This window comes from Natrix helvetica (genome assembly GCF_964273705.1).
Source record: "Natrix helvetica genome assembly, chromosome: 2".
In the NCBI taxonomy this organism is placed as follows: domain Eukaryota; kingdom Metazoa; phylum Chordata; class Lepidosauria; order Squamata; family Natricidae; genus Natrix; species Natrix helvetica.
This window is the reverse complement of record NC_138552.1, coordinates 228619199-228635916: the sequence shown is the minus strand read 5'-3', so window position 1 is coordinate 228635916 and position 16718 is coordinate 228619199. Positions and strand designations below refer to the sequence as shown.

The 16718-nt window shown below is 40.5% G+C and overlaps 1 protein-coding gene across 2 annotated transcripts in view; it reads right to left on the bottom strand.

Moving 5' to 3' along the window:
- Nucleotides 1-16718, bottom strand: part of LTBP1 (latent transforming growth factor beta binding protein 1) — a 231828-nt gene that overhangs the window by 97120 nt on the left and 117990 nt on the right. For both annotated transcript variants that reach the window (XM_081940927.1, XM_081940928.1), the window contains exon 7: nucleotides 15746-16029. In XM_081940927.1, coding sequence (XP_081797053.1) covers nucleotides 15746-16029 — 284 coding nt within the window. The remainder of the gene's footprint in view (nucleotides 1-15745; nucleotides 16030-16718) is intronic.

Sequence of the window (16718 nt, the reverse complement as noted above, 5' to 3'; positions counted from 1 at the left end):
TTGTTTTAATTGTATTAATTTTATTGTTATTTATTTTAACTTTGTGGCTTTTACTTTTTGTATTGTTAATTGTTGATGTATTTACCTCCTCCATGCCACATGCCTTTATATTTGATTGTACGTCGCCCCGAGTCCCTTCGCGGAGAGGGCGCGACTGATAAATTGAATCAAATAAATAAATAAATAAATAAGTATATAATCTATCACATAGCTTGTTTACTCCAAGCTATGCCTTATTGAATGCACTGAATATCTGTTATTCTCTTTTTACTCCAACTAGACTAGATATTATCCATATTAACAGCTAATATAGGATAACCCTCAGACCAAATGCAATGATTTAGTTCCATAATCTATAGAATTGAACTACTGATATGTCCTCTTGAATATAAAATAGCATATTTCATAATAATCTGAAACTAATGTAATGAAAATTACATCTAAAGTACAAGACCCAATAGTTACCGTATTTTTCGGACTAAAAGACCCACCGGCGTATAAGCCGCACCATGATTTTGAAGAGGTAAATTTTTTAAAAACGTTTTTGCACTCTGCAGACCTCCCAAACCCTCTGCACACCTTGTTTTTTGCAAAAAAAAGGAAGGGGGCATGCATAGCTTTGGGAGGATTGTAGAGTGCTCCTGGGGGCTGGGGCTGGCAAAAACGAGCAAAAACCGGTCCATTTTTTGCAAAAACAACCTGTTTTTGAAAAAAAAAGAGAGGGGCATGCAGAGCTTTGGGAGGCTGGTAGAGTGCTCCTGGGAGCTTGGAGGGGCAAAAACAAGCCCTCTTTTTGCAAAAAAAAAAAAAAAAAGGACATGCAGATGCTTTGGGAGGCTTGTAGAGAGTGCTCTTGGGGGCTGGGGGAGCAAAAACAAGAAAAACCCATCAATTTGTCCTCGTTTTTGCCCTCCCCAGCCCCCAGGAGCACTTTGCAAGCCTCCCAAACCCTCTGCACATCCATTTTTGCAAAGAGGGCGGGGTTTCAGTAGGTCAAAAATGCTGTATTCAGTGTATAAGACACCCCCAGATTTTCACACTCTTTTTGGGGGGAGAAAGGTGCGTCTTATATTCTGAAAAATATGGTATACCACATGTGGCATGTTGAAAATTAAGGAATCAGAACTAAAGATAAGTGCTTAATTTAGACTCGTTGGGAAATTTACTGTTCAAAAAATAATTAAAAAGTTAAAATTATTCTACAGATGCCATAGCACTGATGACACACTGAATTCAGAAAAACGGTCATGGGTTGATTATAATCCAACATACCTTGGATTATAAACGGGGGCGGTTTAAAAATCTAAGAAATAAAATAAATAAAATAAACCTTGAATCTCAAATAGCAGACAATAATTATATGAGACATTGTCACTCAGTGCTATTGGTGCTACAAACCAAGGCAATTAATGAACTGTATGATAAAAATATATAAACTTAATCTATCTAGAAACTAGGTTTCAAACCTGCACTGGGCAAGAAACAGAAGTGCCTAATCTTCAGTTTGGTTAGACTCAATAGAAGACCCCCAAAACATAGTTCAGTAAGATTCTAAACTTCATTATAGGCAAGAATATAGGCTGTAATACTTCAGTTGATTGACAACTACAGAGCAAAGACCTCAGAGATTCATGTTTTGTTTTCTAGAATTAACACCCTACTTGTTGCTATTTAATTAATTTTTGGAAGATTCTTGGAGGATACAAGTGATGGTCTTAGAAGACTGATATGTATTTACATCATGGTCCTCCCTTGGCTGGGAACTTCTGGTTCTTGCCTCACAAACTTCAATCATTGCACTACCTTGGGAATGGGGGAGTGTTCTGCCACCCATTTTGTGCACACCCTCATTTTCACTTTCCACTTTTTTCTCTTGTATATTTTGTTTTGCGTGGCCTCTTAGATATGTAAACATGGATTCCTAACTGCACTATAACCTCAGCAGACAGCAGTACTTTGCTTATCTTGGCTCATCTCAGAAGGCAAGTAGGGTCAGATCTAGTTAGCATACGGATGGAAGAATCCTTAGGAATTCCAAGGATGCTTCTAGACCAAAAAGTTAACCAAAAAAATATGAGCCAGAAAAGTAGAATGGCAAGCTATTTCCACATCTGTCCTAACAAAATTGCTTGGATGCAGATACCAGGAGCTGAATTCAACTCAAGGGTGCTTTTACTTAACTGTAATTTAAAACTTTTTTAAACAAAATGATTACTATTTTCCTTTGCTTATCAACCCTCATGTTTTCAATCATAATAATAGAAACGGACTTGCAAAATGTCAGTGATCAATAAACATATTTAATATGGTAATAATGATTCATAAAAATAAACACATCTTTTCCACTATAATTAGTCCTGAATCAATTACAGTGGACATTATGTATTCTGCTTGTTAGGTTTGGTCCTACATGTTAGGAAATCCATGCTTGCGGTTCAGACTCAAGGAAGAAGTGCTTCATCAACTAGCCAACTCTCCAAAAGTGAGAAAGGGCCTTGCTCACCATCTGTCTCAACATTGTTGAGCTACTGCACATACTTGAGTTTAGCCAAAAGGCCAAGAAGTGATCCATGCACATAAACTACTCTTGCAATAAAATAATAGAGTTTTTAATACAAATAGCAGCTTCACAAGCAATGCCAAATGTTGCTGATGGGAGGATCTGAAATACTCCCATAATTCTGTGATCCAGCTACTGCGTTCTGCTGGGAATTTTCATTTTAAAAACAATAAAAAGTATATTATACTATTGAAGATATCTGAATTCAACTAATGTAATCTGGGAAGGCATGGCTGGGGATTCAACAAAGGGATAGAATCAAGATCACGTGAAGTGTTAATACCACTTTATAATGCCTTGGTAAGGCCACACTTGGAATAATGCATTCAGTTCTGGTCACCACGATGTAAAAAAGATGTGGAGACTCTAGAAAGAGTGCAGAGAAGAGCAACAAAGATGATTAGGGGACTGGAGACTAAAACATATGAAGAACGGTTGCAGGAACTGGTATGTTTAGCTTAAGAGAAAGAAGGACTAGGGGAGACATGATAGCAGTGTTCCAATATCTCAGAGGTTGCCACAAAGAAGAGGGAGTCAAACTGTTCTCCAAGGCACCTGAGGGTAGAACAAGAAGCAATGGGTGGAAACTAATCAAGGAGAGAAGCAACTTAGAACTGAGGAGAAACTTCCTGACAGTTAGAACAATTAATCAGCGGAACAGCTTGCCTCCAGAAGTTGTGAATGCCCCAACACTGGAAGTCTTTAAGAAGATGTTGGATAGCTATTTGTCTGAAATGGTATAGGGTTTCCTGCCTAGGCAGAGGGTTGAACTAAAAGACCTCCAAGGTCCCTTCCAACTCTACTATTGTATTGTATTGTATTGTATTGTATTGTATTGTATTGTATTGTATTGTATTCCACTTGGAAGCAGTAATTGTGATTGCCAGAGTTTTGTTCTGAGATAATGACTCCCTGCAAGTCATTGGAAGGACAGAGTACTCCTCTACATTACAGGTAGTTCTGCCTTACTCTATCTGAGACTAGAATTTCCATTTCCAAGTGATTTGGTCAGTAGATGAAACTTAACGTGACCACACAGCTTTGTCCCAGTTGCATTTGTTAGGCCAGGACTATGCCATTTTTAGGCAACAACATTACACTTCTCCTCCCTTGCTTTGCTCATCTTTGCTTCAAGTCCTCTCACCCCTAATACTATTAGGTAACTCCAGATTGGCTAAAGAAACTTGTCCAGCATTTGGTTTGGCTTCCAATATTTTCTTAAAGGATCAATATATCAGTGTATTGACTTTGATCAATTAACTGAATTTGCATTTGATGCTTTTGCTATCTGGTACATATCTTCTGATATTAAACATCACTGATATTATAAAGATTAACAGAAGATAGGACAGTCATTGTTGAAATTGTATCCATACAGATTTTTAAAAATGGTTGCATAAATTCTGCTGACGCATATTTTTTAGTTTCAAGGAATTCAAGACTCTACTTGTGTAACTGTATATGCAGATATGGTTCAGTCTGATTCTATGAATAAGCTAAGCAAAAAGTATTTAATGAGATATATGCTTAGAGCAGTGAGAATGAAAGTTGCTCCACACTGGAACAAAGACAATTCTGACAATATCTGGTTGGGAACTTAAAGCTTGGAGAATACGCAAAACAAACAGTATATATATACATATACCTAATAGAAATCTAGAAATAGAAAAGGATGTGCTGGCTCAGTGGCTAAGATGCTGAGCTTGTCGATCAGAAAGGTTGGCAGTTCAGCGGTTTGAATCCCTAGCACCGCGTAACGGAGTGAGCTGCAGTTACTTGTCCCAGCTTCTGCCAAACTAGCAGTTCAAAAGCATGTAAAAATTCAAGTAGAAAAATAGGAACCATCTTTAGCGTTTAATCATGCCAGCCACGTGACCACAGAGACGTCTTCGGACAAGGCTGGCTCTTCGGCTTTGAAACAGAGATGAGCACCGCCCCCTAGAGTTAGGAATGACTAGCACATGTGTGCGAGGGGAACCTTTACCTTTACCTTAATAGAAATCTAAATTTAAGCGAGAATGGTTCCCATATAGCAGCACAGCAAATATAATCTCCTACAGTCTGGTTTCTAAGGGGGCCTAAATGTGTACAAATATTGCAGATTAGCAGATGTATAAAACAGGGGAATAAAAAAATTAATCATTTTATTGCCTTTTATTCTTTTAACTGTTTTATTTTATTTATTTTCTATTTGTTCATCTATTTTATATTTTTTACCTTTATTGACACACATACACACAAACGCATACATATGGATATACATAGACACATATATATCAACTAACAATACAGTGGAGATTTTAATATCAAATAATTTAGTTTAAGACTGAAACCCTTACTATATTACAAATACTTTGATGCAAGTTGCAGCATGTTCTTTATTTTTTTCCCTTTCCTTTTAATGTTCAAAATATCCTGAATTATGGATAATATTAATATATCTATTTTCTTTTCTTTTATTTCCAATATAGTAAGTAGTCTAAATAATAGAATGTCAAGTATTTATAGTTATATAAATATCACTGTCATGAAATAAAAAAAGACTATTTTGTGTGCTGCAAAATATTTTAAACCATTTTTGAAGAAAGATACTCCATACAAAAAAGCATGGAATACTTGACTTTAATATTGTTTTAAATTAGCAAAGCTAATTAGTAATGTGGTTGTTTACAATGTAGATGTGAATTAATGAATGCATTTTTTAAACTTCTCTAAGAGCTATTTGTAAATATCTGCAAATGGAGAAAGCATTCCATTATCAAATGCCTCTGACTTTACAATTAAACTGTATTATTGCTGTTTCCACATGCTATCCATGCCAATTCCTACTTGTGCATTCACTTAAATAAAACAAACTAATGAAACTGTTTATAAATAATTACTGAATTGAGATGGATTCTATCTTTTTAGCAATATCAACTGTTCCAAAGCGGTATATAGCCAATCTATTAAATGAGAAACTGTCATCAATCTGAGAGAGCAATGTATAACTGTCTTTGTCACATACTTGATTACCTCAGTTCCTTTCAATATCTGGAAAAAAGATGAGAACTGAAAAGCTTTTTTTTTTAGACTGACCTGATTTTATTCTTAATTTCTATTTTGGAAAATCAATGCTACCTGCTTTTTACACCAGCCTTGTATTTAAGCAATAGCCAGATATGCATATAATGATGACAGAGTGGAATTTCACAGGTGTTCAAACAAGCTGAAGTTCTCCATCTCTGCTGTGTGTCCAACAAGAACATTCAACAGGACTATTGCAGAAGGAAAGAAGTTCTCTGCCAGCCCCAAAAGCCAATACCAAAACAGCAACAACAAACCCAATCAAAACAACACAACCCAAGGTAATAGTTTTTGTGGAGTTATTTACTAAAAAAAATACTTTCATGACTAGTTTTTAGTCATGGGGAATTCTAGGAGTTGAGTTCCATGGATTTTAAAGTTGCTGTGGTTGAGAAACACTGAGCTACAGTATTTTATTTAATTATTTGGCAGTAATAACTTCTGTGAAGGCTAAACTTAACAACAATGTTTAGCAAATGTATTGCATGGCTAACACATTACATATAACATTGTATAAAGATTATGTAATTGCATAGATTACATACATAGCTAAGATATGTAGAAAAATGCATTACATTTATGGAAACACATACATTAAGTAACTCAATATTTGATTTAACATCAGTGACTACATTAAAATATAGCAATTATAACAAAACAGATGTAACAATGGGGGGGTTCTATTGTGGTTTTTTTTTTCTTTTTCTATATAAACCCAACACATGGTCAACACATGCATTAAATTATATTAATCCTACTTTCAAAATGTCCAACAACTATTTCCACACTCATTAGTCATAAGTAAAATTAATAGGGCACACATTAGAAATACAAACTTTACTATCTTTATTAATAACACTATAAAGATACTGTGAGGAATGATACAATATTTTAAGTCATATCAAGAGCATTTTATGAAAATAAAATGTAAAGCAGCTGAGTGGAGAAGGAGTTTAGGAAAAGAAATATAAACTTGCTATTCTGCTTGCCAACATATATATGCATAGGGCAGCGGTGGGTTCCGGCTCCTGTTGCAACCGGTACGCTGCAACAGGGCCGGGCATCCACCACATGCATGTGTGCATCACACGCATTTGTACCCACCACCCGCGACTCTCCGGCTGTTCGGCGGAGCAGGCGCCGTACGCTCCGTGCGCATGCACAAATGCCCCAGTTGGCTCAAATAGAGGTAAGGAGAGCAGGCGGGCCCTCCGGAGCACCGTACCGGAACGGTATCTGATGCTCCCAGCACGCACTTGTACGCCCGTACTGGGGCGTATCGGTTGTATCCCACCACTGACATAGGTCCAGAAATATAGCGTCCAAATAAAAACAATACATATCTGCATAAAAACACAATTTAAAAAACAGCTGTCCTTTCCTCTTATCCATTCTTCAAAAATCATGTTCAGCTTTAACTTTTTCGTCTTTCTTCAATACTAAATACATACACAATATTGACAAACAATCACACAAATGCAATCCAATAAATTTCAAGATGTTTTAAGTTGGCATGACCAGTCTTCCTATCAAAGCACAAGAAAGAAATTATGATTTTCAAAGAAAAACTGCTTTCATATATTGTGACCTGGAGTCTCTTTGTGAACAAACTCCACAGGTTTATCCGTAGCATTTCATTAATTAATTTCACTTTAGAGAACTTGAAGGCAATGGCAGTAGGATTTTAGGATATTACAGAAGTCAACCCTTATCCTGATTTCTATACATTGTAATAGGCAGAGCTGCTTTTGATTTTTGAATTGCTGCATAATAAGTAAGTAAGGCTCTGATTCTTCAGTTACTGCAGAATTTTGGAAGAAACCCAACCTTCTTATACCATCTGTCCTCAGCCTTAATTTTACTGGATGGCCACTTATTTTTAGGCCCAACTTAAAATGTGGATGCTTAGAATTCTAACAAAAAGAAGTATCCCAGTCAGTACAAATGATTTGAACGCTAACTCTAACTATTCTGAAATTTATATGTCCTCCATATCACTAGTATTGGTGTCTTTAAATATGTATAAATTTATCCAGACTTACCCTGAGATTATTTTTGTTTGGCACTGGAAATCAAGTGACTGGTAAAATTCCTCAATCCCTCTTTTCCTTGAAGTTTACAATGCCACAACCATCCTCCATCACTATCACCACCCTGCTATCTGAGGGTTCAAAAAGGGAATCAAGAAAAAAGATACTACCTGGATACTACCACTGGGAAGCCTCCACTGGAAGGTTCTATGGAGCAACAAGTCCTTTGCAAATAAAATAATATCTTGGTAAATTATTATTTGAGAAAAGGAATATAGTACCTTTGAAAACCAGTCTAAAAATAAAGGCCAGAAGTTATCAAATAGAATAGAATAGAAAAACTGAGTTGGAAGGGACCTTAAAGGTCTTCTAGTCCAACCCCCTGTTTAGGCAGGAAACCCTTTACCATTTCAGACAAATGGTTGTCCAACATGTTCTTAAAAACCTCCAGTATTGGAGAATTCACAACTTCTGAAGGCAATTTGTTCCACTAACCGTCAGGAAATTTCTTCTTAGTTTTAGGTTACTTCTGTCCTTGATTAGTTCAATCCATTGCTTCTTGTCCTACCTTCAGGTGCTTTGGAGAATAGCTTGACTCCCTCTTTTTTGTGGCAACCCCTGAGATATTGGAACACTGCTATCATGTCACCCCTAATCCTTCTTTTCATTAAACTAGATATACCCAATTCCAGCAACCGTTCTTTATAGGTTTTAGCCTCAAGTCCCCTAATCATCTTTTTTGCTCTTCTCTGCATTCTTTCTGGACTCTCAACATCTTTTCTACATGACCAAAATTGGATGCAGTATTCTAAGAGTGGCTTATCAAGACATTATAAAGTGGTGTTAACACTTCACGTGATCTTGAGAATCAGTTGTTGCAGCAAATTCTGTGGCTTGCCAGATAAAAGACCAAATATACATGTGCATTACATTATCAGTCTCATCTGCAGATAATAAAATCACCTCTAATCCCAAAGTAATTAATAAAAGGTTTTAAACTACTAAGCCAACTTCAGAAATCCACCCGTGCAAGAAAATATATAAACAGTGACAATTGCTGACTCCATAATGTTACTCAGAACAGACACAATTATTTAAACTGCTTACATTTAAAAAGCAGCCAAAAAAAGGCTACACAACTCTAGAATGACATGATTCCATTCTCAAATAAACACAAAAAAGAAACAAATAAGAAAACTCATCCCTTTCGTCTAACATATCATGTAGCTTTTCAAGATTTTAGCATTAAAATTATCTTGAGATAATGCAAATCTTCAGGGAATTTGCAGAATAAATCTGGAATAAAATGTTTTTCAATAGAATCGAGGGAGGGGTTACATGGGGGTTTAGTCAAAGCCTGATTGGTCCATAGACTGAGGGAATTTTCTTAATATTCCACCATCCCTATTGGCTCCCAGTTTCCTCTCAGTCTTTTGGCCAAGCACTGCTTTGGCTCCTAAGTAGGAAATATTACTAAATTCATTGAAAATTTAATTTGAATAATTGACTACTCTAAAATTTCTAAATTAATTGGCTGCTGCCCCCAGGGACTGTAGTTTCTGTTCCATGCAAGATAGGAGAGCCTGCCTGGCATTTTTCCTCCTACCTCACGAGGCGAGAAACCCTGTTCAGTCCCCGGGCCAGAGGGGGTGATGGGCTCCATCCAGCAGCCATGCGGGAGCGAAGAGGAGGCTACGATGCGGACAGGACTCCTTCAAGCGTGCCGGGAGTGAGAAAAGTGAGCCACGCCTTTAAAAAGGCAAATTGTGGTTTCGCGGTGCCGGCAGAGCATCAGAATCTTCTTTGGAGCCGCAAGCTTCAAAGAGCACAGCCGCGGCTCGTTGCAGTACTCCTGGGTGAGTTGGAGCCTCCGGCTTATGACAAAGAGCTACAGCTGGTCGGCGCGAGCTGTGGCTTGAGAAGGCAAATCGCGGTTTCAAAGTGACTGTTGGCAACGCGATCGGAGCCTCCGGCGGCCATTTTCACTGGTCACGTGGAGGCAGCCATTTTAGAACACCTCGTGGCCTACACCTCAGACCTGCATCGTGGCCACTAATCGAGGCTGGCTAGTCACTAAGTGAGCCCTGGTCTCTTCCTCCTCCATAGTGTCAGCTGACAAAATGAAGCCAGAGGACAAGCGTGCAGAACTTACACTACATAAGAACTTCAATGCTTCTGCCTGGGTGATTAAATCTGTCACTGCAGCCTCTTACTTTAATCACACAGCTGTTATGTGGCTACGCCAACTACAGGACTGCATCCCGGTCCAAGATGTTGCAGGACATCACTAAGATTATAGCTGCCACTCAGTTCTCTGCCGATGCAACCCTGGACTCCATTAAATATGCTTCCAGGGCGATTTCCACCTCAGTGATCTCTAAACGATTGCTTTGGTTATGCAGCTGGCAGATGAATAACAAAGATAAATGGAACCTGGCGGATGCCCCATACACAGGCAACAATCTCTTTGGGGAAGCACTAGATCTAATCCTCATAGAAAACAAAGATAAGAAAAAGGTTCTTTCCTCGAATGCTAAAGTCAGATTCTCAACCAGCGCAATACCGTAGGCCCTCTTACAGGGCACCCGAGGCAGAACAACAGCATAGGTATCTTCCTTATAAATCTGATAGGCAGTATCAATGCCCCTTTACCAGGACAGGAGGAGCTACCAGGGCCAGTCCAGGTGGCCCTTTCGTAGGGGGAGGGGGAGCAGCCATCCCTTCCACAAGGGGAAATGACTCCAATCTGTATCTCCCCTTAGGCGAGCGCCTTTGCGGATCAGTGGGATTGGATAACCTCCGATGCCTGGGTCAGATCCACGGTCAGGAACGGCCTCCAGCTGGAGTTCCTCTCCCCCCCCCAACGTTCTTCCGGACTTTCCTCCATCACGGCACCCAAAAAGATGCCGCCTGATGGATCTCAGCATAGATCATCTGTTGGACATTCAGGTGGTGGAACCGGTCCCGTGGGCGGAATGCAGGTTGGGTCATTATTCCAACATGTTTGTGGTCCTGAAGAGCTCGGGGGGCTGGAGGGCGATTCTAGATCTCAAGCATCTGAACCGATTTATAGTTTATAGGCGATTCAAAATGTTGTCCTTCAGGACAATTCTCCAAGGGATCTGTCGGGAAGGTGGACTTCACGGAGGCCTACCTTCACATTCCAATTCTGCCAGCCCATCGCAGATATCTACGGTTCTCACATGGGGATTTCCATTACCAGTACCGAGCTCTCCCCTTCGGCCTGGCCTCAGCCCCTCGCACCTTCACAAAGGTCCTGGCAGCATTGGCGGCTCACCTGAAATCTATCCCAGTGAGACTCCAATGTTATCTCGACAACGTGTTGGTTCAGGCCCAGTCTCTTCCTTAGGCAGTCCTCGACCTCTGGCTCACCATCCAGACCCTCCAATCCCTGGGATTCTCCGTCAACTTTCCCAAAAGTCACCTCTCTCCTTCCACGAGGATACTCCACCTGGGGGCGGTGATAGACTCTGTAGCGGGGGTGGTCCACCTTTCTCCAGACAGACTGGTCAGCCTTCAAAAGCTGGCAAACCAGATGCGCAGAAGTCAGTCAGTTTCCATCCTGACCTTGTCTCAGTTGCTTGGCAAGATGGTTTCGTGTATAGGGATAGTACCCTGGGCCCGTCCCCACTCTCAATCTCTCTAGTGGGCTCTCATCCCGTTCCAATTGAGGCAAATGAGCAACTCCCTGTGATGCATTCTTCTACCAGCGGATGTGCAGTTGTCCCTCAGGTGGTGGCTTTTCCTGCCCTGAAATGGGGCTGTGCATTCTGGGAGCTGGACTGAGTGATGATAACTAGGGACGCAAGCTTGTTTGGTTGGGGGGCCTTGATGAACTCCAAGCTGGTGCAAGGTCGTTGGACTGCCTCAGACCTGCGCCACAACATCAATTGGCTAGAGCTGAAGGCGGCTTGCCTGCCCTCTGACACTTCAAAGACTAGATCGTGGGGCGTCATGTACTTCTCCTGACAGACAACGTAGCCACAAAAGCCCACATAAACCATCAGGAGGGGTACTCATTCCCGGAGTCTCTGGCTAGAGGCTCTGAAGCTAGGATCTTGAGCGGAGAGACAGTTACCATCACTGGTCTTGGAACACATCTCGGGCACAGCCAACCATCAGGCCAACTGGTTGGGTTACGCAACAATCGACAACGGCGAATGGAAACTTCAACCCGAGTTATTCAGAAGATCTGCCTACGGTTCGGAATTCCACTGGTGGACTTGTTTGCCACCACGGCGAACTCCCAACTGCCAAGATTCTTTTCCCGCTTCCAGACCCAAACTGTGGAGGTCACGGACGCCCTCAGGAGCAGATGGCCACCAGGCCTCCTTTACGCTTTCTCCCCTCTTCCACTCATCCCGGGGACCCTGAGAAAGGTAGTGGCAGAGAGGGCACACATCACCATGCTGGCCCCATATTGGCCCAGGCGGCCTTGGTTTGCAGACCTTGTCCAGCTGTCCATATCTCCCCCATGGGGGATCCGTCATGAGGAGTTCTCCTTGTGCCAGGAGCTCCTAATCCACCAGGAGCCTCAGTGGCTCCACTTGACTGCCTGGCACTTGAGCGGCACCTCCTGAGGAATGCTAACTTATCCTCCCGGGTCATCGCAACCATAGAGGCTTCGAGACAGCCATCAATCACACGAATATACAATTCCACGTGGTTGGTGTTTGTCAAATGGTGCAAACCCCTCAATATCTGACCAACCGAGGCTTTGGTAGCTCAGATACTCAACTTCCTTCAGAAAGGACTCGACGGGGGCCTTTCACATAACACTTGACGCCAAGTGGCGGCTCTATCTTCAGTCCTCAGGGGGGAAGGCCATTCCTCTCTTTCTCACCTCCCTCTGATAAAGAGATTTTTAAAGGGGGTAGCAAACCTCTGCCCACCCCTGGTGCATAGGTTTCCCACTTGGGATTTGCCCCTTGTTCTCAGGGCCTTGACAGGGACCCCCTTTGAACCATTGCGGATGAACCATTGGTTCATCTCAGGTTCTTATCTCTAAAGGTAGCGTTTCTGGTTGCCGTTACGTCAGCCAGGTGCATTTCTGAACGGGGGGCTCTATCATCAAAGGACAATCTCTGCCAATTTCACCAGGATAGGATGATCCTCCATCTGGACCCAACCTTTCTTCCAAAGGTTAATTCCCCCTTTCACAGGGCGCAAGAAATCGTCTTACCTAATTTTTGCCCCCCCCCTCTCAAGAGAGAGAGCATCTTTGGAATCGCCTAGATATTTGTCGCGCTTTGCGCATCTACCTCAGGTGCACCTCAGAGGTGCGCAGGTCCGAGGCCCTTTTCATCTCTTTTCAGCCCGGGGTCTCTGGGGGCCAGGGTGTCTTCTGCCACAATTGGCAGATGGTTAAGACAGGCCATTGTTGCTGTCTATGAGGCGTCTGGTCAGGTTCCTCCCTTGGGGATCATGGCCCATTCCACAAGGAGAGCCACCACCATGGCAGCGTGGGTCACCAGGGCTCCGTTAGAGGACATCTGCCGGGCAGCCACTTGGTCATCTCCGACCCCCTTTATCTGGCACTATCAGCTGGAAGTGTTTGCTTCTGCAGAGACGTCCTTTGGATGTAGAGTTCTTCAGCAGGTAGCGACCATCCCTCCCCCTGGGTCTTAGCTTCCCTTAGCTTTCACATCCATCATTATTATCTTGCAAACTTACTATTTAATGAACTAAGTATTTTATAGATATGAGCGCCTTAAAATAAGGATGCAGACCACTTGATCTTTAAGGGATTTGTCTGCCACATTACTTAAAAAACTGTTAGCCCAGAACAAAGTTAAATTACCTTGAATTAATGTATCTTTAAGCTTAATTTCAAATTAAATACAGATAGTCCTCAACTTATGACCACAATTGAGTCCAAAATTTCTATTGTTAAGTGAGACATTTGTTAAGTACATTTTGCTCCATTTTACAATCTTTCTTGCCTCAGTTGTTAAGTGAATCACTGCAGTTGATAAGTTAGTAGCCCAGTTATTAAGTGAATCTGGTTTCCCCATTGATTTTGCTTGTCAGAAGTTTGCAAAAGCGGATCACATGATCTTGGGACACAGCAACAGACATTAATATGAACCAGTTACAAAGCATCTGAATTTTGATTACATGATCCAGGGGATTCTGGAAAGGTCGTAACTGTGAAAAATGGTTATAAGTCACATTTTCAGTGCTGTTATAACTTTGAACAGTAACAAAAATGAACTCCTATACATTTTCCAGGGCGGCTCCATGGGCCAATCCAATCACATTGCAGGCTGGATCTGGCCCACGGGCCTTGAGTTAGACACCCCTGGTCCATACCATCTCAGACAAATGGATGTCTAATCTCTTCAGGATCAATTACCATGTGCATAGGGTAGAACAGGGGTGTCAAACTCAAGGCCTGCGGGCCAGGCCTGACCTGCGCAGCTGTCCTAGTCTACCCAATGTGAAGAGGAAAGATCGAGCCAGCATGGCTTCGGCCTGGTCTATACAATGCAAAGAGTTGCGAACTGCCCACAGTTTGGGGAGTGGCATCAAGCTGGCCACACCTACCCAGTTGGCCACACCCATCCATTCAGCTCCCCCCTCCCCCCCGAGGTCTACCTCAGCTTTGATGAAGCCCTCAATAAAACTGAGTTTGATACCCCTGGGGTAGAGAAAGGGAAAGTATGATGTTTTCCAAATACTTTGATTTTTTTAAAATATGAAAGTGACATTGTATTATTGGCAATTTAACATTTATCTATATAGCCTAGAACAAAGTTCAGTAATAACCTAAGTAACTTTGGGGAGAATTTTAAAAATCTTCTACCTATAGAAAACAAACACATAAAATTAATTTTCAAGTAAAGCAGATGATAGTGAAGACTCTGGTCTTAGGTCTACCAACCATATGCTTTTTTGGAATGACATTAATAGGCAACCTGGAAATAATAAAATAAAAAATTTAAAATAAGTCCGTCCGTTCCCCCGCCCATCTTCATAATCTCTCCTAGTTTTCCCTATTGTAGCCTCTTTATTCTTTGCCACTTTTTTTTTTGGTATTTTCACACAGCCAATATTGTGTTCTCATTTTGTGCCAGACATATTCCATAATCATGAAAATAATAATAATAATAATAATAAGTTTGAATTTATTAGCCGCTCCCTTTCCAAGTAGGACTCGGCAACTGGACTGTAGAATTATGGCAGGGATTAGTCTGGGACTTTCCAGTAAATGTTAGGCTGTTTCCCAGTTCAAACATCTCCCTTTTTTCCCCTCTCTCTTTTGAATAAATTGTCAATTATGAACAGTTATTTCTTTAGTTTACAATCTCCAACTGCAATGTTTAAGGTTCAATATCTTGAGCATTGCAATAAATTTCATTTTAAAATGATGATCTATGTGATTTATAGAGGTTAACAAATCTGTTAGTAATAAGGTCATATAAATCACAAAAATCTAACATTCAAGATACCCCATGAATAACTAAGAACTAAAAAAGGCCAAATTTTAAGTTAAAGTTCCATCTCCAAAGAGGTTTTTTATATACTACTCAAACATATATAAAACCTGAATACACTTCAACAAAACATTCAAACCAATGTTACTAAATTGAACTAATCAGTTACATTGCTAGCATATAAATTAACAGCTGAATCTGGAAGCACATTGTTTTTAATCCACAAAGTATTTAGATTTATGGCATCTGTGGGTAAATGTAAAAAATGTAGCTTTTTAAAATATGGCACGTACATTGCAAGGTAAATATATGGAGGTTATTTAGAAACTCCTTATTTTCATTTAAAAGACAAAACATGGAGCAGAACCTTTTGCTAGCGGCCTTACATTATGCCTTGAATTTAGGGGAAAAACATTAAGAATTATAAAGAGACTTTGTGGGGAACCTTTCCAAAATAAAGTACCGTATTCATTACTCAAAAACATTATTTTTCTCCTAAATTTTAAACTCTTACTAATTATTGTAAAGTCATTTTTGTAGCACAATGTCTAATACATGGAGCAAAATAGTGGGGGTTTTTTGTTTACAAGAAATGCATAGTTACTTTTTAAAGGCATTTAAAAACAAATTACCTGGGACCCAACTGTCTCCTGGAAACATCGTCCAAGTTGTGTTTTAGCAGAAACAGGAAAAGTGTGCGTGATAGGCTGCTGATGGATGTAGGGTGAATGAATTTTCTGGGTCTTCTGAAATGGTAGGCTTTGATAAGGACTCTGGGAATGTCCCGATGTGGGAGGCTTTGGTTTTGGTTTTTGACCTGCTGAAGGGCTGTCAATCCTTGAAACTTGATGAAACTGCAAAGTAGCTTCAGGGGGATGTTTAACATGGATATTTACAATGTTGGGAGGAATTTTCACTGTAAAAGTAAGAAACCAAGCATTAAAAAACTCCAAATAAGAGAAGACATTGATCAATTTAGAAATTATGTATTGATTTCATAGCAGCATTTTAAACACCTTAAATTTTGCCAAAGACTGCTGGGCAATAAGTTAGAAGCGCACCAACACACATGCAATCTTCCTCTTCCCCAAGAAGGAAAGTTCCTCGTGACTTTGAATCCAGGATTATGATTAAGTTCACCCAAATGTAGAAGAATCTTTAGCCAATTTTAAATCCAGTCTTATTCTTATATAAATACTAGCTAATAACCTGGCGTTGTCCGGGTATTTATTTATAGAGGGAAAATGTCTGAACCAAACATAATTTCTAATGTTGGATTTTCCCCCTTACCAGAAGGAGCCCCCTTGTGGAGTACTGTGAAGCCATTACCATGGCAACTCCACTGTGCTGTACAGTAGAAGCCATTTTACAGCAGTACAGTAAAAGCCATTTTAAGGCACAACAGGCTGTATCTTAACAGAACACCCCCCAAGGGGTGTTAGGGGTGTCTTACATTAAGGCGTTCCACACTTCTGCTGGAATATACACACACACCCAGACACAGCCATATATATATATATATGTATGTATGTATGTATGTATGTATGTATGTATGTATGCATATGTATATGTATGTATGTATGTATGTATGTATGTATTTGTGTT